The sequence below is a fragment of the Scardinius erythrophthalmus genome (assembly GCF_964197995.2).
Source record: "Scardinius erythrophthalmus genome assembly, chromosome: 3".
NCBI classification, from domain to species: Eukaryota; Metazoa; Chordata; class Actinopteri; order Cypriniformes; family Leuciscidae; genus Scardinius; species Scardinius erythrophthalmus.
This window is the reverse complement of record NC_138223.1, coordinates 57644694-57672687: the sequence shown is the minus strand read 5'-3', so window position 1 is coordinate 57672687 and position 27994 is coordinate 57644694. Positions and strand designations below refer to the sequence as shown.

Below are 27994 nucleotides of genomic sequence, written 5' to 3'. Positions count from 1 at the left end.
CCAACATACACATACAGAGGATCACAATGTATTCAACTATTATATATCTATTAAATTCAAAATAGCATCAAAGGAAACAGAATAAAACCATAAAAAACGAATAAAATGAAAATAAATTATACAGGGGATAACTTACAAAAAGAAAAGGATTCAAAAAGTATATCCGTTTCGCTTTTTTATTTCTTGCATCTTTTAATGCCTCAATATAACGCTTACGCCCCACCCGTTCCCCTCTCTGTCTAGTGTTTGATTGACATCAGCGGTGGCCAATAGGAACGCGCGGTTTGCACACAAGGGCTGTTCTTCAGAAGTTTATGGTGGTCTGCTGACCGGATAGGAAAACTTTCTGCCTGCCTACGTTTTTCTCTCTGTCTGACAACTGGAGTTTGACGTATTGAGTCGGTTTTGTTTGTGTTAAAGCGGTTTATTTTGACTCAGCGAGTTATGAAGTGATCGGTCGTGTTTCTCTGGGGTTTGTGGTGTTTGACCGAAGCTCGTCATGGGGAACCGCGGGATGGAGGACTTGATTCCCCTGATTAATAAACTGCAGGACGCCTTCAGCTCCATCGGCCAGAGCTGTAACCTGGAGCTGCCGCAGATCGCGGTGGTGGGCGGCCAGAGCGCCGGGAAGAGCTCGGTGCTGGAGAACTTCGTGGGCAGGTGACCGTGCGGCTTCGACATGATAAAACACAGTCTTTTGTGTAAACAACACTGAAATAGGACAAATACTTATTCAATTTGAGAGACGAATGTTCTTGAACTTGAAAATGTGTGCCCCACATTAAAACTCAAATGATCCGTTGAAGCGGTCAGTGATCAGAATGTCACTGCTAGTCAAAAATTAACCATTTCAGAGTGTTGCTGTGCTCTACAAATGATAGTTAACTCAAAAATTAACATTAAAGGCCCGTTCACACACCAAGAACTATAACTTTATCAAATATAGACCGGTAACAGCACAGAGGAACGATATCGTTGGAATCACTTTATAAACGTTTTTTTTTTTTTCAGCTGATAAACAAACAAATATTGACAGCCAATCAGAATCCATCTCGAGCATTTAAAGCGGCAGAACACACTTCAGCGAGCGCTTAATATAAATAAAACGTTAAAACATTAGGCGGTTAGTGATCAGAATGTCACTGCTAGTCAAAAAATTAACTATTTCAGAGTGTTGCTGTTCTCTAAAGTGATAGTTAACACAAAAATTAACATAAAAGGCCCGTTCACACAGCACGAACGATATCGTTGGAATCACTTTATCAACATATTATCATTATCATTTTCAGCTGATAAACAATATAAAATTGACAGCCAATCAGAATCCAGCTCGATAATTTAAAGCAGCAGAAAACGTAAACTTCAGCGAGCGCTTAATCGACATTACGATATCGTTGTATTTAAAGGCATCGTTGTTGGCCTGAAAGGGATAAATTAGTTCACTCAAATGTTATTCCATACCTGTATGAATTTCCTCCTACTGCTGGAACACAAAACATATATATATATTGAAGAATATGGGTAACCAAACAGTTGATGGACCCACTGTATATGGAAAGAAATGCTATGGAAGTGAATGGGACCCTTTACTGACCTTTATGTTGTTACAGACCCATTTTTATTTGGATGTTTTAAGACATTTCATGCAGATCTTTTCCATACAACAACAATCATAGTGACCACCATGTCATACTCTGAAAATCACCACAAAAGCATCACAACAGTAGTCCATATGTCTCATTTAATAGTGAGAATGACAGCATACGGGTTTGGAAGGACTGAGTGTGTGTGAATGAAGATATAATCTGTGCATCACTGCAGATCATGAGCGTCTTCATCCTTCAGAGGCTCAAATGTGTTGATTTCTGTTTCTGAATGGTTCACTAAACCACATCTAACTGTGTGATTGAGACTGATTTCAGCGTGTCTGGACTTGACATCTTCAGGATTCCTGCTCAAGCAACAGGAAGAGCAACACACACACACACACACACACACACACACACACACACACACACACACACACACACACACACACACACACATATATGTGTAAGCTTCTATATACGTATGCATGGAGACTTTGGTCTGGGAAGTGAAACAAGATTTCCTCTTTTCTTTGAGGGTGTGTGTTTTCAGTATACTTTGATGAACCAGAGAATTATGCTGTCATTCTGTGTCATTTCATAAACAAATTAACCCTTCACTGACCATTTTTAATGCAGTTTTTTTCCACAGAGTTTCTAAAAAATCTTCTTTTGGGTGTTTTCTGTATATTTTACTGCATTGTTGTAATGCCACAGAAGCTGGCATGGCGTTATACCACAAGCAAACAAAAAGTTAATGTTTTGAATGTTAGTAAAGTTCATTCATCTCTGTTTCTCTGTCGTTCAGAGACTTCCTCCCCCGAGGATCCGGCATCGTCACTCGCAGGCCTCTGATTCTCCAGCTAGTCAACAGTAAAGCAGGTATAACACGCATTACACCTTATGAACATACAATCTCTCATACTGTGTGTTCACGCCTTTCAAACCGTCGAAATGATTACCTGTATTAATTTACATTGTGCCTCAGGTGCCGAGATCTTCAAACCTGAGAATTACCTTAAGTGCGGCCGAAAACTATATCACAATATTGCAATAATGCATAATGATTATGCTGAAAATTCAGCTTTGCATCACGGGAATAAATTACATTTTACAATATAGGCTATTCACATAGAAAATACTTGTTTTAAATTGTAATAATATTTCACTGTTTTTACTGCATTTCTTAGCCTTGGTGAGCCAAAGTGAAAACAATAAAAACACTAATTATTCCAAACGCTAGTGTATAATTAGAAACCAAAATCTTTTAAAGGGGTGGTATAATGCCCTTTTCACAAGACACACATATATATGTATATATATTGTTGAATATTATATATATATATATATATATATATATATATATATATATATATATATATATATAATTCAACATTTAATATAGTGTTATTAATGATTGTATATGGATCTCTCTCTGTTCCTCTAGAATACGCAGAGTTCCTGCACTGTAAGGGCCGTAAGTTTGTGGACTTTGACGAGGTCCGGCTGGAGATCGAGGCCGAGACGGAGCGAATCACCGGATCTAATAAGGGAATCTCTCCGGTGCCCATTAACCTGCGCGTGTACTCGCCGAACGGTATCTTCAGATCACTCTTCCACAATAAACACTCTCTCTCTGTTGTTGCTGCAGTTAAACGTCACATTTCCATGCCTTATGTGTGGTTGTGTATTTAGAGGATGATAAGGAACCGTATTAATCTCACTTTGCAAAATCAACAGTTTTTGAACTGATCTGAATCAACATAATAATGTTTATAACCGAATCAAACTCGTTCCTCTCTCTCTCTCAGTGTTGAATCTGACGCTGATCGATCTCCCCGGCATGACGAAGGTGGCGGTGGGAGACCAGCCCACGGACATCGAGTTCCAGATCAGGTAAGAGCCGTGGGTTTGATGGCCTACAGGACCCGATTGAAACACTGACGGCTCTTCTCCCTGTGTGTGTGATCAGAGACATGCTGCTGCAGTTCATCTCCAGAGAGAACTGCCTGATCCTGGCCGTCACGCCTGCCAACACCGACCTCGCCAACTCTGACGCGCTGAAGATCAGCAAAGAGGTCGATCCTCAGGGTGAGAGACACCGAGAACGCCATGAACAAACGTTCTTCCAGTAGCGTTCGCTCAGAGTTATCTGTTCACACAATATTATTTATACATACAGGGTTCGTACAAGGTGCTTGAAGTGAAATTTAAGTCCTGAAAAACCCCTGAAAACAGCCATATTTATGAAAAGGTACTTAAAAAGTGCTTGAATTATTGAAAGATGTGAAATTAGTGTTTCGATAAAACAATCTTTTCGTGCAATATTAACGCTGCAGCCCATCTGATATAGATATAGAGCCATTTAGCATGACTATGAGTGTGATATTGCTCATATAAATATTCAAGTATATGCTACAGCTTTCATTCTTCAGATCACTCATATATTCATGAGGGGGAAAATCAGTTTGATTAAGGGAAGCGATATCTTTGTCATAATATCCTTTCAATGGTTAGTTACTACAGTCATTGCATGTGCTGCACCATTTTGTTTTATTAGCTTTTTAGAATTTGAAAGATAATAAAGATGTTGTTTGATAAGTGAGATCTCTGATTGAAGTCCTTGAAAACCAAAAAAGTAGTGCTTGAAAAGTCCCTGAAAGTCCTGGAATTTCATTTGACAGTATCTGTACGAACACTGTATGGTTTTATTTCCGACATATTTCAGTTGGACATTTTTTTAAAGTTACTACTTGTTTCAGAACGTTCCGAGAACATTCAAAAGTAACGTTCCATAATGTGTGCAAAATGGAATGTTCACTTAACGTTCACAAAACTAAGAAAAAACGTTCTCAAAACATTTAAAAAACGAGATTTTGAACGCTCAGACTGAGAACGTTCAGAAATTATGCTTTCACCGCCCGCTTGACCTTTGACCTCTGCCCTGCAGGTCTCCGCACCATCGGCGTGATGACCAAACTGGACCTGATGGATGAAGGGACGGACGCCAGAGACATCCTGGAGAACAAGCTTCTGCCGCTGCGCAGAGGTGCTGCACCTGGGCTTCATGGGAAATACAACTAAAACCAACCATAAAAAATATGTTGTAAATAATCAATAAAATGTAATATGGAAAACTTAAACTTATTTTATTTCAGCTAGTTGCCTAGGCAAAATTTCTCATGTTCATTTAGTTGTAACTTGATGCAATAAAATAACTCAAACTGAAATAAACTTAAATTAATAAATACAAACTATATAGACCCCAAAAACTGACTAAAGCACGACAGAATTGCTAAAATGGTAACTAAAATTAAAATGAAAAGACAACATAAAAATAAAACCTAAATAGATTCCAACAGTAAGAATTCTATTCATTTTCATTGATTTTGAAGTCAGCCCTACTGTGAGCTACTAGGCTGTTAAAGGGATAGTTCACTTTGAAATTAATTTTTGATATGTTTTAGCTTACCTCAAGGGCATCCAAGATGTAGGTGTCTTTGTTTCCGCAGTAGTTTCAATTTTGATATTTTTAGGTCAAACCGTTCTTGTCTGTCAGTCATATAATGCAGGTCGATGGTCACTGTCTCAAAACACAAGCACAGAGTCCAAATTAAAACAATTCCCCATCGTCCAAATGAAACAATTCCCCATCGTAAGTACACATTGATGGCCTAAGACACGAAACGAGCGTTTTGTGTGAGAAAACGAACAGTATTTATATCGTTGTTATCTCTTGAAAACAGCACACGTCCAAATGATCTGAGGGCGCGGGCGGGTATAGATATATACATAGATGTCGCCTTGGCTACGGTTTCTTTCCAATGAACTGCAGTAGCCAGGACGTGTGCTGTTTTCAAGAGATAACAACGATATAAATACTGTTCGTTTTCTCACACAAACCGCTCGTTTCGTGTCTTAGGCCATCAATGTGTACTTATGATGGGGAATTGTTTCATTTGGACGATGGGGAGTTGTTTTAATTTGGACTCTGTGCTTGTGTTTTGAGACAGTGACCATCGACCTGCATTATATGACTGACAGACAAGAACGGTTTGACCTAAAAATATCAAAATTGAAACTATTGCGGAAACAAAGACACCTACATCTTGGATGCCCTTGAGGTAAGCTAAAACATACCAAAAATTAATTTCAAAGTGAACTATCCCTTTAATCGATGGTATTCACTTCTGCTAAGGCCTGTGTTATATTAGCCTGTTTTTAAAATTAACATGTTTAATCATGGAATTCCTGGTGGAAAAACTACATTACCCATGATGCTCGACGGAAAATTCCACCAATCAGAAAGTCGGAACAAACAAAACGCGACAAAAGATCTCTTTAGCTCCACCCACTCCAATGAAAGTCTATCTCTCTGTTCTCTTAAAATACTTCAATATTTGAAAGCCGTCAAGTTCACAGTCTTGTGTTTTTCTCTGATCTTAAATTACTTTTTTGCTTGAAAATCAAAGTTTGTAGTGTTGTGATTGTCCTTGTAGCCGGTTGGTTTGGTTCACGGTTTATAACGCTTTAACAAAGTTTTTAGTTTTAAATTCAACTTTTGCATTGACACATCGCTAGTGATGCACACATGCATGTTCAGTTATCAGTGATGCGGGTCTGTGTGTGTTCATAGGTTATATTGGCGTGGTGAACCGCAGTCAGAAGGACATCGACGGCAGAAAGGACATCCGAGCGGCTCTGGCTGCCGAGAGAAAGTTCTTCCTGTCTCACCCGGCATACAGACACATAGCGGAGCGCATGGGCACGCCGTACCTGCAGAAAACACTCAACCAGGTACAAACACCCGCACGTTTGAACTGCTCCTTTAAAGGGGTGGTATAATGCCCTTTTCACAAGATGTAAAATAAGTCTCTGATGTCCCCAGAGTGTGTGTGTGAAGTTTTAGCTCTAAATACCCCACAGATATTTTTATATAGCATGTTAAAGTCACTTTTTGAGGGTGAGCAAAAACACACCGTTTTGTGTCTGTTCCTTTAAATGCAAATGAGCTGCTGCTCCCGGCACAGGGGGTGGAGCTTCAACAGCTTCAACATTTCTGAATGGTTAGTTGATGAATTTATGTAGCTGATGTGTAGTTATCTTCCAGTCATTGATTAGCATTTTCTGTCTTGATAAACTATAAATCGTGTTCCGGGGGCGGGGTGTATGTAAATTTTAGGGTTAGTGATGTCACTAAGCCGTTTGTTGTAGTCCTTAAAAAGCAATTTCTTTAAAAGCAAATATCTCCCTTTGCTTTGAACTTTGAGCGTTGTAACTTTGCAGATGTTGTTTATGCTCAAACAGCAACATTACACACTAACTAAAGCTAGAAAAATGAAATCATAATCAACCACCCCTTCAAACACACTGTTTGGATTTGTCACGTTTCTGTCAACTCTTTCCAGCAACTGACGAACCACATCCGGGACACCCTGCCAGCGCTGCGCAGTAAACTGCAGAGTCAGCTGCTGTCTCTGGAGAAAGAGGTGGACGAGTACAAGAACTTCAAACCGGACGATCCTGCGCGCAAAACCAAAGCTCTGCTGCAGTGAGACACCAACACACTAACAACACACTCTGCAGTTTCATTAAGATTATCATGTTACATATTGTGATGCAGTTCTGTAGAGGGTTGGGTGTGGAGAACCGGTTCCAGAATTCCCAAAAGATGCGCACATTTCCATTCCTCTTATTGATTCCTTTGTGTGCATTTTAATGTGATTTTAAACCATTCAAGCGCATGAAGACTCGTGCACTGTTTTCTGAAGTGCGCACACAGAAAGCTCAGTTGTCACACTCAGTTGTGGTGCGCGAAACTGAATTTGCACGTGACCAGACAAATACACCTCACAAATATGTCAAAATATCCCCGTAAACACAGTCCGTTACATCTTAAGTGAACATAAACAGTTGAGGAAGAAAACGTGTGTGTATCAGTTTATTGGATTCGTGCAGCTCTTAAAGTGACAGCAGCCTAATGTTCCTGCTGCCGTCTATAATAACACTAATATTCCTGTCGTCTCTATGATAGCATTAATATTCCAGCCGTCTTTATATTATCATTAATCAAACTTCAGAAGACTAAGAGAAAATTCACTCACTATTCATAACTGAATACATTTTGTATCTATATTTTTAATGTATATTTTATTTAGAAAATTCAGTGGTTTTTTTTTTTTTTTTTTTTACATTTGATTAGTTTCTGTATTTGAATACCTGACAATCTTAAAACACTGTTTATTTCAAGCGTGTCTTTGTTCAGTTGCATTTATTTGTGTTATTGCTAATTTATTTGTTCTTTTTTAATTCCTGAGTGTTTACTTGTCTTTAATAATGCTTGAAATGTATATACAGGGTGGGCCATTTATATGGATACACCGTAATAACATGGGAATGGTTGGTGATATTAAAGTCCTGTTTGTGGCACATTAGTATATGTGAGGGGGCAAACTCCCCAAGATGGGTGGTGACCATGGTGGCCATTTAGAAGTCGGCCATCTTGGATACAACTTTTGTTTTTTCAATAGGAAGAGGGCCATGTGACACATCAAACTCATTGGTAATGTCACAAGAAAAACAATGGTGTGCTTGGTTTCAACGTAACTTTATTCGTTCATGAGTTATTTTATTGTCAATGCAACCCTGTTCTCCCACTCTTCACACACTGATAGCAACACCGCAGGAGAAATGCCAGCACAGGCATCCAGTATCCGTAGTTTCAGGTGCTGCACATCTCGTATCTTCACACCATAGACAATTGCCTTCAGATGACCCCAAAGATAAAAGTCTAAGGGGGTCAGATCGGGAGACCTTGGGGGCCATTCAGTGTGTGAAGAGTGGGAGAACAGGGTTGCATTGACAATCCAACACAATGGGCAGCACATTGAACACATTTTATAAGTGGTCAGAAACTTGTAAATAACTCATGAACGAATAAAGTTACGTTAGAAACCAAGCACACCATTGTTTTTCTTGTGATATTACCAATAAGTTTGATGTGTCACATGGCCCTCTTCCTATTGAAAAAACAAAAGTTGTGCCACAAACAGGACTTTAATATCACCAACCATTCCCATGTTATTACGGTGTATCCATATAAATGGCCCACCCTGTAGTTGTTTTTGCTATGGTATTTTAAAACCATAAAGGCAAAAGTTTATTGTGTTCATAGTTTTCAGCCACAGTGAAATGTTTTGCAAGGAGAATTAGAATAAATGTGAATGATTTTTTATTTTACTTATTGGAATCGAAATTAGGAATCGTTAAAATTCGAACGATACCAAACCCTAGTTCTATATCACCCAAACTTTTAAGTACAGAAATGAGTGTGAATAGAAGAGATCGCATGCATTAAACTACACTTTGTGTGTGTGTGTGTGTGTGTGTGTGTGTGTGTGTGTGTGTGTGTGTGTGTGTAGGATGGTGCAGCAGTTCGGCGTGGACTTCGAGAAGCGGATCGAGGGCTCTGGCGATCAGGTGGACACGCTTGAACTCTCCGGCGGAGCGCGAATCAACCGCATCTTCCACGAGCGCTTCCCTTTCGAGCTTGTCAAGGTACGTTAGCCTCGTTTAGTCACTAGGTTTGACTTTATGTTTGGTTTCGCTGGAGTCTCACTAGCTGAGTTAATGGATCTCCAATTTTTTTATCAAATCAACTTGTGTTCTTATTGAAACAATAATGTCAAACCTGCAGCATATTTTATAGAGCTGCACGATTAATCGTTATTCTCACTTCATCCAGAATCGTGCAGCTCTGACATAATGGTAGAAGTTACATTTTCAGCCAAACATTTCCTTTTAATCTCATAACACAGTAGATAAACGTGTTTGTGTGTGTGTGTTTAGATGGAGTTTGATGAGAAGGAGTTGAGGAGAGAGATCAGTTACGCCATCAAGAACATTCATGGAGTCAGGCAAGAACACACGGACACGTGCACTCGTTTCAGGAGCATCATTCACTCACTTATTAAACTCCTATATCACACATGCTGGATCGTTTAGTCGGCTTTCATCGCAACTTTAACCTCTTTAACATTAGAAGTATTATTAAAACTATTTAACTCTCTGGTGCTCTTTGGGTGTCGGTCAAAAATTACAGAATTTTTTTTTCTTTCAATGAAATGAATGTACTATATTTTATTCAATGTTTTTTTTTTATATTTTGTATTTTTAGGGGATTTAATGCTACTAAATTATATTTACACTGTATTTCTCGTATGTGACTCTTAAAAAAAACGCTGTAGAGCACAGACTTAAGTTTGATCTTTTTAAAGAAGACACTTGACAGATCATCGCTGAAGTGAAAAGTTTTAAGAAATCAAATTTAAAAAAGTTACAGAATTTTACGTTTATTGTTATTATAAATGTACAAAAATACTATTTTAATTTTTATATGAAATATATATTTTCAAAAAAGTCAGATTTAGTTCGGCTGCAGTACCAAACGCTTCCACTAGAGGACATTCGTCTCATTCATTTCAAATGCGCTCAATCTTGACCGCGAGGAGCACAAGTGTGAATATTTAATTCAGGACCATTTAACCTTTTCAAATGATGTCCATGATTTTACTTTTACCAAGTTTTGTACCATTCCAATGAAGTAAAAAAAAAAAAAAGTCAAATATTCAGTCAAAACTCGAAGACCGAAGAGCACAGATTCACCACACACATTCAACATGCACTTAATGCTGATTTTTGACCAACTCAACAAACTCTCAGAGTCATGGTTTCTGTAATCGGACACGCTGTGTCTGTATCGTTGCACACAGATCAGCATGGTTTAACTGTGTTTGACCCTGTGTGTGTGTGTGTGTGTGACCTCAGGACGGGGCTGTTCACCCCTGACATGGCCTTCGAGGCCATCGTGAAAAAGCAGCTGATCAAGCTGAAGGAGCCGTGCCTCAAATGCATTGACCTGGTCATCCAGGAGCTCATCAATACGGTCAAGCAGTGCACACTGAAGGTAGACACGAGAGACGCCTGAGCATGTCACGCTAACCGCTCCGCAAAGCAAAAACACGCTAGCCATGCTGCTTCAGGCTGATTGACTGACTACTTCAACAAAGAAATAACGAAAGCTGCTCGGCTTGTAAATTACATTTCACATCAGCCTTACAATCTGACATGAACGGTCCCGTAAATGTTGTGTTTACACTCAAATAGTGTTAGAAAACCGCGACTAGCAGGTTAAAGTGCTGCGGTTCCAGAAAAGATGCGCGTCACCTTTAGGAACGAGGACATATGGAATGAATGAAGTGATGTGCTTGTGTTTTCATCCACCCGTCCACTTTTTCCCAATATTGTGCCCTTAATTATCCCCCCAAATAACACCTCCGCTGTCCCATGATCCTCCAGGACGGGGCTGTTCACCCCTGACCTGGCCTTTGAGGCCATAGTGAAAAAGCAGATTGTTAAACTTAAGGAGCCGTGTCTCAAGTGTGTAGACCTGGTGGTGTCTGAACTCGCCACGCTCATCCTCAAGTGCACTGAGAAGGTAAAACATGACCGTTTCTGGCAGATCCCGTAACCAATCAAATCCAGTCCCGTAACCAAACCTGCTTTGATTGACAGATCCTATAGAGCTGGTAAGTCCCGCCCCTTCCGCTAACCCCACTGGACCTCTAGGTTGAAAAATCGTCAATGCGATTTTGAAGAGAGAATGGGAGAAAATATTTATTTTCTGGTCCCGTTTGAATTGTGCCATGAATGTGAACATATGTTGTCTGTGAATTTTTTATATAACTTTTCGTGTAAAGAATGCTACAATTTAGCGTGTAGAAGTTTGATACGGTTAGACTTTGTGTGAGAGCACTTTGTGGACTACAACTCTTCGCTGCTTTCGACACGTTATAATCACAAGTGTCCAAGTTATATAAAAAATTCACAGACAACATATGTTCACATTCATGGCACAATTAAAACGGGACCAGAAAATAATTATTTTCTCCCATTCACTTGCATTGACGATTTTTCAACCTAGAGGTCCACTTGGAGTTTTACGGATGGGCGGGACTTACCAGCTCTGTAACCAATCAAATCCAGTCTTGTAACCGAACCTCCTTTGATTGACGGATCCTATAACCAATCAAATCCAGTCCTGTAACTGAACATTCTTTGATTGACAGATCCCATAACCAATCAAATCCAGTCCTGTAACCGAACATTCTTTGATTGACAGATCCCATAACCAATCAAATCCAGTCCTGTAACCGAACCTCCTTTGATTGACAGATCCCATAACCAATCAAATCCAGTCCTGTAACCGAACCTCCTTTGATTGACAGATCCCATAACCAATCAAATCCAGTCCCTGTAAAGTTCAGTGTTTGTCTGTGGTGGATGAGCTCAGCTTGTGTTTGTTTTTGCTTTGTGGGGATTATATTTACTAATCACACACAGTCACATTCGCCGTCGGTGTTTGGTTAAACACACATTGGTTCAGGTCTGCATGCAGTCCTACTCATCCGTGTTTATTTGACATCTTGATAAAGTCTTTCTGAAGACACAGTAATGATGTGTGTGTGTTCCTGCTGCCGCTCTCAGTGTGTGTTTGTGCCATAGTTGAACTCGTATCCTCAGCTGAGAGAAGAGACGGAGAGAATCGTCACCACATACGTCAGAGAGAGAGAGAGCAAAACTAAAGACCAGGTGTGTGTGTGTTCAGAAACCTTCCTCTGGTTATTTACTGCTTAATTTTGTTATGTAACATTAATATGTATTTATTTGTGTGTGTGTGTGTGTGTGTGTGTCGCAGGTGATGCTGCTGATCGACATTGAGCTGTCCTACATCAACACCAACCACGAGGACTTCATCGGTTTTGCCAAGTGAGTGAACTCTGACCCCTGTTGACCTCTGACCCCTATTGACCTTTGACCCTGATTCAGTCTAACAGCAGTGTGTTTCAGCGCCCAGCAGCGGAGCGCGGCGGTCAGTAAGAAGAGGGCGATGCCCAACCAGGTACAACATCATCATCCACACACACTCAACCGGCTGCCGATTGGTCCGTTTCTCCTCCTCATTATCCTATTCCCTCCCCCTGCTCCCCCAGGTGATCCGACGCGGTTGGCTGACCATCAACATCAGCATCATGAAGGGCGGGTCCAAAGACTACTGGTTCATCCTGACCGCAGAGTCCCTGTCCTGGTACAAGGATGAGGAGGTGAGTGAGTGAGTGAGTGAGTGAGTGAGTGAGTGAGTGAGTGAGTGAGTGAGTGAGTGAGCGAGCGAGTGAGTGAGTGAGCGAGCGAGGGAGCGAGGGAGGGAGGGAGCGCCAAGCGCGATGCAAGTGTTTTTTTGCTAGTTTCAGCCCGACGCAGTTTTCATTTTCACGTCCTGCGCCACGTTGTTTAAATAGCAAATGCATTTGCGCCCATCTGTGAGCCCATGAGCTGCTGGTCTGAGAACGAGGTGTGTGTCCTGGTGCATTGTTGGAGCGTTGCTATTTTGAGAAACAGAAATAGACTGAGTCATTGACCAACTGAACCCTGCTCTAAAGTTGATGGTGCAATATTGTTTTTGTCATTTAATGAGCGCGTTAGTAATGTTCGCCTATAGGCGGTCCAACACGCGCATACACTCTGCTTATAACACACACAGGGACACACAGCGGCACACAAACATGCCAAATATTTAGAATAAAAGGATTACAATGTAAAAGATTATTATTGTGTACATAAAGATGTGGTGAATCCGGCTTGTCCCGTAGATGTTCTGCTTACGCACTTTGACCTTGCGCACGAGCAGATCCGTCTGCGCTCTGGAGACGCGTTCGGTCTTTCCACTTTCAAATTCCGTCATGTAATAGCGAATCCACCATGGCGCGAGCGCAACTGGCATTTACAGGGAATGGGAGATGAGACTCTGATTTGTTTAGTGCACATAAATCCCAAAACACACCCATTACTCATTATGAGAATAGGACAACCCTTTTAGACCAGCGCCGGGAGCGCTGACCATTTGTCCCGTCGTTAAACAAGCAAAAGTGGATTCGGACACGCACTAAGTGAACTTGCACCCTGCGCTTTAGACCATGCGCTTAGATCGTTAAAATAGGGCCCAGAGTGTGTGAATGTGAGTTTAGATGTTTATTCTTCATGTTTGGTGAAAATAATCCCTGTGTGTGTTTGTGTTTTCCAGGAGAAAGAGAAGAAGTACATGCTGCCTCTGGATAACCTGAAGCTGCGAGACGTTGAGAAAGGGTTCATGTCCACCAAACACACCTTTGCCATCTTCAACACCGAGCAGAGGTGCGACTGAGGTTATGTTTGTGCTCGGTTCACACCTCTTCATCCGGGTCAATTATTACGCATATGCATGCATTTAAACCTACCGACACAACGTCGTTGCCATCGAAACCAATGCAGATATTCCAGAAAACTGAACAGTTGCGATACACAGTCAATAATTTTGACTGTGTCAAATTATTAATTATGGAATCTGATCAATAATTTTAGATCAGATTCCAATCGAATACACAAATAATCGGATTTGGACTGACAGTGTGAACTGTCATAAGTGTGATGTTGTGATTTCAGGAATGTGTATAAAGACCTGCGTCAGATCGAGCTGGCCTGCGACTCTCAGGAAGATGTGGACAGCTGGAAGGCCTCGTTCCTGCGGGCAGGAGTCTATCCAGAGAAAGACCAGGTCACAGTCTGACCCTGTCTCCCCTGTCCTACCTGTGTCTCATCTCACCTGTGTCTCGTCTCGCCTGAGTCTTACCTGAGTCTCCCTTCACCCTGTGTCTCGTCTCATCTGTGTCTTATCTGTGTCTCACCCTGAGTCTCGTCACACTTGAGTCTCGTCACACTTGAGTCTCGTCTCACTTGAGTCTCGTCTCACCTGTGTCTCGTCTCACCCTGAGTCTCGTCTCACCTTGAGTCTCGTCTCACTTGAGTCTCATCTCACCTGTGTCTCGTCTCGCCTGAGTCTTACCTGAGTCTCCCCTCACCCTGTGTCTCGTCTCATCTGTGTCTTATCTGTGTCTCACCCTGAGTCTCGTCACACTTGAGTCTCGTCTCACTTGAGTCTCGTCTCACCTGTGTCTCGTCTCACCTTGAGTCTCGTCTCACTTGAGTCTCATCTCACCTGTGTCTCGTCTCACCCTGAGTCTCGTCTCACCTTGAGTCTCGTCTCACCTGTCTCACCTGAGTCTCATCCGTGTCTCGTCTGACCTGTCTCACCCTGAGTCTCGTCACCGTTTCATCTGTGTCTTGCTGGAGTCTCGTCTCACCTGAATCTTACCTGAGTTTCAGCTCACCCTGTCTCGCCTGTGTCTTACCTGAGTCTCATCTCTCACCTGTGTCTCATCTCACCTGAGTCTTAGCTGAGTCTCACCTCACCCTGTCTCACCGTGTCTCACCTGTGTGTCGTCTCACCTGTGTGTCGTCTCACCTGAGTCTCGTCTCACCTGAGTCTCATCTCACCTGAGTCTCATCTCACCTGAGTCTCGTCTCACCTGAGTCTCACCCTGAGTCTCGTCTCATCTGAGTCTTAGCTGAGTCTCACCTCACCCTGTGTCTCACCTGTGTCTCATCTCACCCTGAGTCTCGTCTCACCTGTGTCTCGTCTCACCTGTGTCTCGTCTCACCTGAGTCTCACCCTGAGTCTCGTCTCGTCTCATCTGAGTCTTAGCTGAGTCTCACCTCACCCTATCTCACCTGTGTCTCGTCTCACCTGTGTCTCGTCTCACCTGTGTCTCGTCTCACCCTGTGTCTCACCTGTGTCTCGTCTCACCCTGAGTCTCGTCTCACCCTGAGTCTCGTCTCACCTGTGTCTCGTCTCTCGTCTCACCCTGAGTCTCATTTAACCTGTCTCGTCTCAACTGAGTCTCGTCTCACCTGTGTCTCGTCACACCTGAGTCTTAGATGAGTCTCACCTCACCCTGTCTCACCTGTGTCTCGTCTCACCTGTGTCTCGTCTCGTGTCTCGTCTCACCTGTGTCGTCACACCTGTGTCTCGTCACACCTGTGTCTCGTCTCACCTGAGTCTCACCTCACCCTGTGTCTCACCTGTGTCTCGTCTCACCTGTGTCTCGTCTCACCTGTGTCTCGTCTCACCTGTCTCGTCTCACCTGTCTCGTCTCACCTGTCTCGTCTCACCTGTGTCTCGTCTCACCTGTGTCTCGTCTCACCTGAGTCTCACCTCACCCTGTGTCTCACCTGTGTCTCGTCTCACCTGTGTCTCGTCTCACTTCTGTCTCGTCACACCTGTGTCTCGTCTCACCTGAGTCTCACCTGTGTCTCGTCTCACCTGTGTCTCGTCTCACCTGTGTCTCGTCACACCTGTGTCTCGTCACACCTGTGTCTCGTCTCACCTGAGTCTCACCTCACCCTGTGTCTCACCTGTGTCTCGTCTCACCTGTCTCATTTCACCTGTGTCTCGTCTCACCTGTGTCTCGTCACACCTGTGTCTCGTCTCACCTGTCTCATTTCACCTGTGTCTCGTCTCACCTGTGTCTCGTCTCACCTGTGTCTCGTTTCACCTGTGTCTCGTCACACCTGTGTCTCGTCACACCTGTGTCTCGTCACACCTGTGTCTCGTCTCACCTGTGTCTCGTTTCACCTGTGTCTCGTCTCACCTGTGTCTCGTCTCACCTGTGTCTCGTCTCACCTGTGTCTCGTCACACCTGTGTCTCGTCACACCTGTGTCTCGTCACACCTGTGTCTCGTCACACCTGTGTCTCGTCTCACCTGAGTCTCACCTGTGTCTCGTCTCACCTGTCTCATTTCACCTGTGTCTCGTCTCACCTGTGTCTCGTCTCACCTGTGTCTCGTTTCACCTGTGTCTCGTCACACCTGTGTCTCGTCACACCTGTGTCTCGTCTCACCTGTGTCTCGTTTCACCTGTGTCTCGTCTCACCTGTGTCTCGTCTCACCTGTGTCTCGTCACACCTGTGTCTCGTCTCACCTGTGTCTCGTCTCACCTGTGTCTCGTCTCACCTGTGTCTCGTCTCACCTGTGTCTCGTCTCACCTGTGTCTCGTCACACCTGTGTCTCGTCTCACCTGTGTCTTGTCTCACCTGTGTCTCGTCTCACCTGTGTCTCACCTGTGTCTCGTCTCACCTGTGTCTCGTCTCACCTGTGTCTCGTCACACCTGTGTCTCGTCTCACCTGTGTCTCGTCACACCTGTGTCTCGTCTCACCTGTGTCTCGTCTCACCTGTGTCTCGTCTCACCTGTGTCTCACCTGTGTCTCGTCACACCTGTGTCTCGTCTCACCTGAGTCTCACCTCACCCTGTGTCTCACCTGTGTCTCGTATCACCTGAGTCTCAACCTGAGTCTCGTCTCACCTGTGTCTCGTCTCACCTGTGTCTCGTCTCACCTGTGTCTCGTCTCACCTGTGTCTCACCTGTGTCTCGTCTCACCTGTGTCTCGTCTCACCTGTGTCTCGTCTCACCTGTGTCTCGTCACACCTGTGTCTCGTCTCACCTGTGTCTCGTCTCACCTGTGTCTCGTCTCACCTGTGTCTCGTCTCACCTGTGTCTCGTCACACCTGTGTCTCGTCTCACCTGTGTCTCGTCTCACCTGTGTCTCGTCTCACCTGTGTCTCGTCTCACCTGTGTCTCGTCACACCTGTGTCTCGTCTCACCTGTGTCTCGTCTCACCTGTGTCTCGTCTCACCTGTGTCTCACCTGTGTCTCGTCTCACCTGTGTCTCGTCTCACCTGTGTCTCGTCACACCTGTGTCTCGTCTCACCTGTGTCTCGTCACACCTGTGTCTCGTCTCACCTGTGTCTCGTCACACCTGTGTCTCGTCTCACCTGTGTCTCGTCACACCTGTGTCTCGTCTCACCTGTGTCTCGTCTCACCTGTGTCTCGTCTCACCTGTGTCTCGTCTCACCTGTGTCTCACCTGTGTCTCGTCTCACCTGTGTCTCGTCTCACCTGAGTCTCACCTCACCCTGTGTCTCACCTGTGTCTCGTATCACCTGAGTCTCAACCTGAGTCTCGTCTCACCTGAGTCTTACCTGAGTCTCTCCTCACCTGAGTCTCAAACGCACATCAGTCTCAGTGCTTCTCTCCTGAATCTCTCCAGTCTCTCAGTGCTGACTCTCGTCTGTTTCCCAGGTGGAGAACGGGGACGGTGTGGCGGCCGACTCTCTCTCCATGGACCCTCAGCTGGAGCGGCAGGTGGAGACCATCCGAAACCTGGTGGACTCCTACATCGGCATCGTCAACAAGAGCATCCGAGACCTGATGCCCAAGGCCATCATGCACCTGATGATCAACAGCGTAAGTGTGGGCGGGGCTTCCGCCATCATCTTACACTGATCACGTCTTATTCGCTTTAATCAGCTGTCAATCACAGAAGTTACTATATATATATATATTATAAGAAAAAATGTAAGGAGTTTTGGGGTTTATTTATTTTTATTATTTGTGCGTGTATCAATGTTTTTTGCATTGGAGTTTTGAGATTTATTTATTTTTATTTATTATGTTATTTATTGATTTTATTTAAATTTTTAAGGAGTTTTTTTTTTTTTTTTTCATAATTGTTTATTACTTTTAACGTTTCTTTCCCACTGCAGTTTAGTTTGGAGATTTATTAATTCTGTTGTAGTTTTGCGGTCTCTACCTGGAAGCCTCTAGCACCACCAGCTGTGTTCAGTTTGTTCAGAGTATCCAGGTGTTTGTTGAAGCCGGACTGAGCTGGTGTGTGTGTGTGTCAGGCGAAGGAGTTCATCCACTCGGAGCTGCTGGCGTACCTGTACTCGTCCGGCGATCAGAACAGTCTGATGGAGGAGTCGGCGGATCAGGCGCAGCGGCGAGACGAGATGCTGCGCATGTATCACGCGCTCAAGGAGGCGCTGCTCATCATCGGGGACATCAGCACCAGCACCATATCCGCACCGGTCCCGCCTCCGGTGGACGACACCTGGATACACACCGACCCCAGGTACTAACATTCACAATCAGTTCATGAGATAAAAACATGAAAAGTTAAGGCAAGGTTTCCTAAAATCATAAAACCCTGATTTGACACATGAAGTATTGATGCTGGTTCACTAGCAGTTCTAACCGAAGTGTTTCTCCGTCAGTCCCCCGTCTCAGCGAAAGCCGTCGTCAGGTGTGGCTCCGCCCCCAGGCCGGCCCCCTGCAGTGCGCGGCTCCACCCCCGGCCCACCGGCCGCGCCGCCCCTGAACCCCTCGCCTGCGTTCGGGGCTCCTCCGGTGCCGTACAGGCCCGGCCCGGCTCCAGCCGGCACTAATGCGTTCGGGAGTGGCGCTCTGGACCCGCTGGCTCCGCCCCCTCAGGTGCCGTCCCGCCCCGCCCGCGTGCCGCCCGCTCTACCACCAGGCATTCCCAGGTACGACCCTCCGCAAACACCACACAGATTTATACAGAACTTCCAATTGCCTCTATTATGAAGGCTTATGAATATTAATTAGATCAAATGTCAAGTCCCATAACTTATTAAATATTCATGAGCCACAGATTATTCGTAGTAAGACTCTCTAATTGGCTAGCTGACTAGCAGAAGACAGCGTCACACTTGAGTTTTGTCAAACTGAACGCAGAAAATCATACCGGCGAAACCTCAGCTTCATGTGGAGAAACTTTATTTTTCATTTCAGTTATTCATGTTTATGCAAATGTCATAGATAATGAAGAGTGTTGAAGCTGGTGTCAAATATTATGAGATTTTAATGATATTAGAAATGGTTGGTCTTGTGACAGCACTAATTATCTGCTAGTTATTTGCTTTTCATTATCATACTTGAGTGATCATACACTCAACTTTTTTTTTTTTATCACTATAACTTCATTTTTCATCATAGCAATTTGTTGCCACACATTTTTAAAAGATTAATTAAATTGTTTGTGTTTCATGCCTTCATTTCTAATAATATATTTGTATTAAATCATAAATCCAGAGAAATTAAAAAAGGCAACACAGAATTTATGAAAAAATAAAACATTTCATAAAGGAGTTCATTATTGGATTTGTTTTATTAAATTATTGGATTTATAAAACTTAATGGAATCCAGCAAAATAAGAATTTATGAAAAAATGAAACGGATTTCATAGAGCCCTAAAAATTGACATTTTCTTAAACTTTAAATAAACTGTTGTTGAATATTGAAATCTATACATTTCCATTAATTAATTATTGAAATTCAATTAAACCATTAAAATGGAAGCTAGAAAAATTTAAATGGGGAAAAACAAAACTAATTACATATGGCCCTAAAATACACTTTCTTTTTTCTTTTTTTTTAATTATAAATTTCAATTCTTTAGGCATGTTTCTTGATTACTAAAATTGAACTTAACCATAAACACAGAATCTTGAACAAAAATAAAAACTGAAGAAAAAACGGAACCCGGAAAAAACTGAATATGGGAAAAATTAAACTTATTTCATAGGGCAGTAAAAATTATGTTAAAAAAGTTAGTTTTAATAAATTGCATTTAAAATGTAATTCAGTTAATTAGACATGCTTATTGATTTCTAAAACAATTATTTAACCATTTAAACAGAACCTTGAACAAATAAAACTGATTTCATAGTGCAGTAATACCATGATGTGTTTTCCTGTGTGTGTGTGTGTGTGTGTGTGTGTGTGTGTGTGTGTGTGGCAGGAGACCTCCAGCGGCTCCAAACCGGCCCACGATCATCCGACCGTCAGAACCGTCTCTGCTGGACTGAGACTCAACTCAAACACTGCCAAAGCAACCAACCACACACTAACACACACTTATACACACACTAATACACACTAATGCACACACATTCACTCAGACACACACACCTACACTAATACACACTGACACACACTCACACTAATACACCTACACTAATGCAAATAAGGGCGTCAATTCAAAGTTTGATTGACACGTGATATTTGATACACTTTAAATAGTAGTTCTAATAATAGTTATGATTTGTTTAGATAAGCCTTTCCATTGTTTTCAGGAATTTCAGGGAACTTGTTGGGAGAACGAGCAACACTTTAAACGGATGACATCATCCAGCACGTACGGTCCGTTCACACACGCTTGTTTTAAACCGAGAGTGGCGTTTACAGACGACTGAACCTCTTTAACACTCCTCCTCTGTGTGTGTGTGTGTGTGTGTGTGTGTGTGTGTGTGTGTGTGCAGCTTCCTAATGATGACACTGTGGGGCGGTCAGCGCGTTTAATGCCAGATCATGTTGATGAGGGTTCAGATAACGCTCTAAACATCCCAGAAACAGAGTAAACGCTCGTCGTTGATACGAGGAATGATGCGTGTCCGCTAATACGCTTAACTCTGAACCCGTCGAGTGTTTCGCCTTAGCCTTTTCATCAGACGGCTCTAATTATGAACACTTGTTTTCCGAGAGTAACTCTTACTCCGCTTCACTTCTCAAGTACATCAGTTTTATGGATGTGTAGACATTTCTACTTGAACATGAATGCTTTTATATATCATGTTTGACTAACAGGAGGTTGAAACGATGAGCTTTTCCTCTCATTGGTTCTTCACTCCTTCATTTTCTCTTTTCCATGACCTTTCGCAAGGACTGCGAACAAAAGCTTATATCATAAATGCAATGATTATATATCAATAAAAGGGCAATTTGTGAAGCGCCTGCTTTGATTTCCATGATGAGACCCAAAGATGTTTTGTCTGTAATGGATGTGTGGATTGACAATTACTGACATGAAACTTCCTTTTATTTCCTAAATGTGACGCATTTCCAAATAAAAGCAGATATGTAATTTGACACTCGAGTCTTAATTTCTATCCATGAATGAATGAATGATTTTTTTGTTAATTTTTCATAACAACACGTAATATTCTGTTACTAAATTCACTTTTTTCACTTTAGCAATGATTTGCCGAGTGTCGTCTTTGAAAAGAGACCAATATTAAGTCTGTCGCTACCAGTTTAAGTTGGAAATAAAATTTTCAGGTCTATGCTCAAACAGTGAATAAATGGATTATAAATACAGCGTAAATATAATCTAGTACAAAAAAAATCCCCTAAAAATTCAAAATATTCAATAAAAAACATTATTAAACTAAAATATAGTACATTTCTTTTATTAACAAAAAAAGATGTCATTGGCCAACACGAGAAGAGCACACACAACGTTACTCTACTAACTCTCCTGCTTTGTCAGACAAAATGGTGGATTATGATTGGTCAGATCGCCTGTCAATCAAACTCCCTGCAAAGGGTGAATTTAATTTTAATCCTCATTCTTCAGAATAATGTGCACGAGTGATCCGTGTGCAATAAGACCATGACTGTTCTATCACAGTAAAGAGTTGATTTGACCCGATCACTGAACACTAGCGACACCTCGTACAAACATATGACCCATTTTATTTGTTTTATTGTGTAAAAGTCTTTAAAAAGGCTGTACAGAAGATTCCCTTTGCTAACTGTAACGTCACACTCTCCCCAAACGCCATCATCTCGCATCATGAAATGACAGGACTAAAAAAAAAAAACAGTGACAAAACTATGACAGGAAGACATGAAATGGACAGAAATGTGAAGTCTTGCGTCCTCAGACGATTGGTTCGCAGTCTGATGTTATTATTATTATTATTATTTCAGCAGTTCGATATTCGACTGTGCGTGACTGGTTTCACAGGCACCCGGAAACACCACGAAGGATCGTCCAATAGGAAAGCGTCTACTCCATCTAAAGGCACGGCGGTCTCCGTCTCGGGTCTCGACACACGAGCGTGTGTGTGTGTGTGTTAGGAGCAGACTCTCCGCTTGTCGTCGAACAGCCGCCGGACGGTGTAGACCTGAGTGAGCGCTACGCTCAGCATGACCAGCATGTTGACACAGGACCAGAAGGAGACCCGCCACAGGTTGTCCTCCAGCAGGTTTCGGTCGCGAGCCTCGAAGGCGCGCAGGACCGTCTGCATCTGACGACTGCGCTCCAGGCGCCGGTGAACCGCCTCCATGGACTCCTGCCGCGGGAAACACCAGGTTATCCAACGGCACATTCCAGCGTTTTATACTCTGGGTTAAATAAGGAAGCTCGTTTCCACCACGGCATAAAAATTAAAAAGGTAATTGTGACTTTCTCAGAATTATGACTTTTTTTTTTTTTTTGCAATTGCGAGTTTGTCTTGCAATTCTGAGAAAAAGTCAGAATATAGTCTAAATTACCTTGCCTAGTTAGAAGAAACCAGCTTACATGGTTAAATACTACGGTGACGCATTGCTGCCACATACATATTATTTTTCCCCTCAATTATGTCGTAATAACGAGATCTTATGTCGTTTTAACGACATCTTTTCTCGTAATATCGAGATCTTACGTCGTTTTAACGACATCTTTTCTCGTAATAACGAGATCTTATGTCGTTTTAACGACATCTTTTTCTCGTAATAACGAGATCTTATGTCGTTTTAACGACATCTTTTCTCGTAATAACGAGATCTTACGGCGTTTTAACGACATCTTTTCTCGTAATAACGAGATCTTATGTCGTTTTAACAACATCTTTTTCTCGTAATAACGAGATGTTATGTCGTTAAAACGACATCCTTTTTTGCCCTTTCCACCACGCCATAAAAATAAAAATTAAAAAGGTAATTGTGACTTTCTCAGAATTATGACTTTTTTTTTCAGAATTTACGAGTTTTTTTTTTTTGCAATTGCGAGTTTATGTCTTGCAATTCTGAGAAAAAGTCAGAATATAGTCTAAATTACCTTGCCTAGTTAGAAGAAACCAGCTTACATGGTTAAATACTACGGTGACGCATTGCTGCCACATACATATTATTTTTCCCCTCAATTATGTCGTAATAACGAGATCTTGTGTCGTTTTAACAACATCTTTTCTCGTAATATCGAGATCTTACGGCGTTTTAACGACATCTTTTCTCGTAATAACGAGATCTTATGTCGTTTTAACAACATCTTTTTCTCGTAATAACGAGATGTTATGTCGTTAAAACGACATCCTTTTTTGCCCTTTCCACCACGCCATAAAAATAAAAATTAAAAAGGTAATTGTGACTTTCTCAGAATTATGACTTTTTTTTTCAGAATTTACGAGTTTTTTTTTTTTTGCAATTGCGAGTTTATGTCTTGCAATTCTGAGAAAAAGTCAGAATATAGTCTAAATTACCTTGCCTAGTTAGAAGAAACCAGCTTACATGGTTAAATACAACTGAAGATCTGTCAAATATCATGAAAACAAATGTCCAGGCCATATTTCACCCAAAAATAGACATTAAAAAATGAGAAATTCTATTTTGCGTGGTCAATGCGGTTCTTGTTAAAAAAATAAACTTCTTTTTTTTTTTAACAGTCATTGAAATAAAGCTTACATAAAAGTAAAACTGTTTAAAGTTAATAACGGCTATCTGGGGGACCATTAATTTTTCACATTGATCTATTAAGGCGAGACACGGCAGGCAAAAACATGCAGTGGTCAGTTTTGAGATTGTGGGCTAGTTCCTTCAACATGTGTTCTTTCAAGCTGCTATAAAGAAGACGGTGAAAATATACATAAAGATGTTTATTTTATTACATTTTGTTTACTTGCGGAAGTAAGTTTTTCTCGAATTTACCAGGAAGTTAGCGTTCCAGCACGACACACCCAGATCCGTCTGTTCACTGAAGTCTGTCATGACCGGTGTCGCTGTAAAGCTCTGAGTCTCCCGCACAACGCTATCCCAAATATGGGCATTTCCTTTCTATCAGTAACCAATCGTGAATGTCCAAAGGGGGATTTAAAGCTAATGACGTGATCTCATTTAGAGCTATTTAAGTCTTTAAATGCCGTTTTCTCAAAATGAGTTTTTTTGTCATTCTCCAGTACAAACATCTCAGCCTGTGTACACCAAACTCTCCAGTTATACACTTAGCAGTGTTCTGAAGATATTTTCAGAGGGATTTGTTAATAAATCATTCCTGGCCTGATTTATGTGACATTTTAATAAAAAAAATAAGGTAAAAATCTATTTTTTAAGGCTATGGACAGTATATTTAGATTTCCTAGGTAAAGAAAGCATATATCCTGAAATCCCTCTGAGTTTTTATTTTCATCTTGTGTGTAAACAAAATGAAAAAAGAATTTTGCACATGGCTTTATCATATGTTCACATCTATCTACCGAAAATATATGCAAATGAGAGAATGCCTAATTTGCATAATTAAACATACAAATTTCAAAACCTTGTACTACATTTTTTTGATATACTTGTGTAAGTAATCAACTGAGGAAGTTTCATGGTGATTTCTATTATTTACTATTTTTTACCCTATTCACCTGTAGTGTCTCGCCTTAAACTAAATCGAATAACGCATCGAAAATAGTTCACTGATCAAATAAAAAATTCAGACTAATTAATGTAAGGGCTTTAACAAAAAACACAGGGGTCACCCAGACACTTGACCCATAGACTTCAATTGTAAATAAATTACTGTATACATTACTTCTACTCATAGAGTGAATTATATTTCACTAAGAATAATCATTTATAACTCAACACTATATAATCATGTGACACCTTTATGTCGTCCAGCTTGTACTCCAATAGGCTCTCTGGCTCTCCTAGCCCCGCCCACTCGTCGTCCGCTCCCGCGTCATTGGACGGGTTGTCCAGGATGACCTCGAAGAAGACCATCTTCTCGGAGAACCTGCTGAAGGTGTTGTCGAAGCAGATCTGATAATCTCCCGTCTCTGTGGGCTCCACCCTGAAAACACAACGGACCAATCACAGGCGAGAAAACAGCAGACCAATCACAGGCGAGAAAACAACGGACCAATCACATACGAGAAAACAACGGACCAATCACATACGAGAAAACAACGGACCAATCACAGGTGAGTAAACAACAGACCAATCACAGGTGAGTAAACAACAGACCAATCACAGGTGAGTAAACAACAGACCAATCACAGGTGAGTAAACAACAGACCAATCACAGGCGAGTAAACGACGGACCAATCACAGGCAAGTAAACGACAGCCCGCCGCAGGGAGCAACGCCAATCATTCTGACCCGATGATGAATCTCCTGTGCAACTTCTGTACTTGTTACATGAGGAGAGATTCACACAGAACGGGTTTTTGCTTTTAGAAATGTGAGACGAAAAGCAGTGTGATGAAAAATAAGGTTATTTTAGTTATAACGTAATGGTGTAACGCGCGCGTTTACATTGAAAAGCCGCGCGGGTGAACGTGTGAACACGTTCAAAGACCTACTGTGGCAGTACTATGGTACAATTATGTATGATGAGGTGGTAATATATAGCATAGTACTGGATAATCATTATATACGGGCTAATCATCATATTCAAGTATCATAGTACGATGCTCAAAAATAAATGTTGAGCGAGGGAAATGCGAACACTCACATATGAACGCCGTCAGAGCGGCGAAACTCCGAGACCAGGTACATTCCCCCAGGAGAGACGACGGAGAAGTCCACATCCATCCCTGCTCCTGCGATCACCTGAGGAAAGATAACGTCATATCCTCCTTTACCCTAGCAACCACTCAGAACTCCTTAAAGGATTAGTTCACTTTTAAAAAAACTTTTGCTGATAATTTACTCACCCCCATGTCATCCAAGATGTCCATGTCTTTCTTTCTTCAGTCGAAAAGAAATTAAGGTTTTTGATGAAAACATTCCAGGATTTTTCCCCATATTATGGATTCCAATGGGACCCAAACAGTTCAAAGTCCAAATGACAGTTTCAGTGCGGCTTCAAAGGGCTTTAAACGATACCAGACGACGAATAAGGGTCTTATCTAGCGAAACGATCGGTCGTTTCAAAAATAAATAAAAAAGTTTAAGTTTTATAAGCACAAATGTTCGCCTTGCTCTGTTCTGTGATGCGCGTTCGTGACGTCACGTAATACGCAATTACGCTGAAAAGGTCACGCTTGATGTGTTTACAAATGTGCGGAAGGAGGACCATATACACATTTTCAAATGTATTTGTGTCAGTTTATCCTTTAAAATGCCCATTTCGTGTGCGTATCCTGGGTGTTTTAATATTAAAAAGCCAAAAAGAACATTTTCTTAAATTTTTCAAGCGTGACCTTTTCAACGTAATTGCGTATTACGTGACGTCACGAACGCGCATCACAGAACAGAGCAAGGCGAACATTTGTGCTTATAAAACTTAAACTTTTTTATTTATTTTTGAAACGACCGATCGTTTCGCTAGATAAGACCCTTATTCGTCGTCTGGTATCGTTTAAAGCCCTTTGAAGCCGCACTGAAACTGTCATTTGGACCTTGAACCGTTTGGGTCCCATTGAAGTCCATAATATGTGGAAAAATCCTGGAATGTTTTCATCAAAAACCTTAATTTCTTTTCGACTGAAGAAAGAAAGACATGGACATCTTGGATGACATGGGGGTGAGTAAATTATCAGCAAAAGTTTTTTTAAAAGTGAACTTCTCCTTTAACAACTGCACAGGACTACCAACCACAGCATCCTATCACAGTTTTCCAGGTAAACATCATACACTTTCTTATGTATATAAAATAAAAAATAAAACCTACAATAAACATATTTGTGACTGTTGACTGAATAAGATTATCATTTCATCACGGATCTGAGGCAGGATATCCAACAGGCCACGATAAACAAACACACACACCCACCGTCCTGGAGTTTATGTAGGGCTCGCCGCTAATTATAGATCAATATTCTTACAGATTTTTAAACCAAACATATTTATTGTAACCAAATTCTGCTAAAATATTATAAATAATAATGTTTGGTTACACTTTATTTTAAGGTGCCATTGTTACAGTGTAATTATCTATTTAAGTATTGAGTAATATTAATTAACTACGTGTACTATAGGGTTAGGGTTTGGTTGAGGGTTATAGTTTCATGTAAGTGTGCATCATTTACTGTTATTACTATGGTAAGTACATGTACAAGCGTGTTAACGTTACCTGATGTTTTCGAGCGAACATTTTAAGAACATTAGACTGAATGAACGCTACATTGACGTCACAGGAAGAGCGTTTGCTCGTAACTTTGAGGAAACCTCTCCTGAGCGTTATCTAGAGTCCTGAAAGCGTTCCCTGTCACATGCATCAGTTCAAAGTAAATGATGTAACGCTCCGTGTCACATGTTCACAGTCAGGGATGTAACGTTACCTGGTACTCGATCTCGATGCTGCCGTTGTAAACGGCGCTCTGGTAGAAGCACTCTTTACTGGCGGCTGGCAGCAGGAACGTGAACTCGCTGTCCGTGGGACTGAACGCGTTCACCGCGCCGATGAACACCGCGAGCAGAGACACACACAACCTCCGCACATCATCCATGCTGTTTTATCACAGAAAGAGCCTTTTAAACGGTGTTTGTGAATGAGTTCTAGCAGGAAAACCAGTTGAAACCCTCCGTCCGTCCAGCGACGGATGTGTTCCGCTTCCGTAGCTCAACGTTGGCTCTCAGCCAATC

General features: G+C 41.9%; 2 protein-coding genes across 4 annotated transcripts; one reads left to right on the top strand and one right to left on the bottom strand.

Moving 5' to 3' along the window:
• The first annotated feature begins 288 nt into the window (after positions 1 to 288).
• On the top strand, positions 289 to 22250 carry dnm2b (dynamin 2b). 3 transcript variants are annotated; one of them, XR_014029748.1, is made up of 22 exons: positions 289 to 660; positions 2395 to 2468; positions 3034 to 3183; positions 3398 to 3482; positions 3559 to 3677; positions 4537 to 4635; positions 6223 to 6383; positions 6995 to 7137; positions 9008 to 9143; positions 9435 to 9502; positions 10413 to 10551; positions 12150 to 12236; positions 12343 to 12413; positions 12495 to 12546; positions 12638 to 12748; positions 13726 to 13835; positions 14124 to 14235; positions 17656 to 17820; positions 18261 to 18487; positions 18630 to 18899; positions 20178 to 20578; positions 20698 to 22246. XR_014029748.1 is itself a non-coding variant. In XM_081360045.1 (21 exons), the coding sequence occupies exons 1-21, from the start codon at positions 500 to 502 to the stop codon at positions 20242 to 20244; spliced, it is 2607 nt and encodes an 868-aa protein (XP_081216171.1). In that variant the 5' UTR covers positions 289 to 499; the 3' UTR covers positions 20245 to 22250. The 3 variants fall into 3 exon arrangements, 2 of the variants coding, with proteins under 2 accessions (XP_081216171.1, XP_081216170.1); XM_081360045.1 differs by lacking the exon at positions 10413 to 10551 and adding an exon at positions 10944 to 11082 and having other exon boundaries at positions 20178 to 22250; XM_081360044.1 differs by having other exon boundaries at positions 20178 to 22246.
• Positions 21904 to 27994, bottom strand: tmed1b (transmembrane p24 trafficking protein 1b). Its single transcript, XM_081360139.1, has 4 exons — positions 27691 to 27994; positions 25920 to 26017; positions 25070 to 25256; positions 21904 to 22512 (listed from the first exon to the last, which is right to left on the bottom strand). Exons 1-4 carry the CDS (start codon positions 27856 to 27858, stop codon positions 22294 to 22296), a joined length of 672 nt encoding a protein of 223 aa, XP_081216265.1. The 5' UTR covers positions 27859 to 27994; the 3' UTR covers positions 21904 to 22293.

Coding starts and splice junctions, on each gene's coding strand:
- dnm2b (XM_081360045.1), top strand. CDS start 500: ATGGGGAACCGCGGGATGGAGGACTTGATTCCCCTGATTAATAAACTG. Junction 3,678..4,536: donor CAAAGAGGTCGATCCTCAGG/GTGAGAGACACC, acceptor TCTGCCCTGCAG/GTCTCCGCACCATCGGCGTG. Junction 12,749..13,725: donor CCTGGTACAAGGATGAGGAG/GTGAGTGAGTGA, acceptor TGTGTTTTCCAG/GAGAAAGAGAAGAAGTACAT.
- tmed1b (XM_081360139.1), bottom strand. CDS start 27,858: ATGGATGATGTGCGGAGGTTGTGTGTGTCTCTGCTCGCGGTGTTCATC. Junction 26,018..27,690: donor GCATCGAGATCGAGTACCAG/GTAACGTTACAT, acceptor ATCTTTCCTCAG/GTGATCGCAGGAGCAGGGAT. Junction 25,257..25,919: donor CGCTCTGACGGCGTTCATAT/GTGAGTGTTCGC, acceptor TTGTGTTTTCAG/GGTGGAGCCCACAGAGACGG.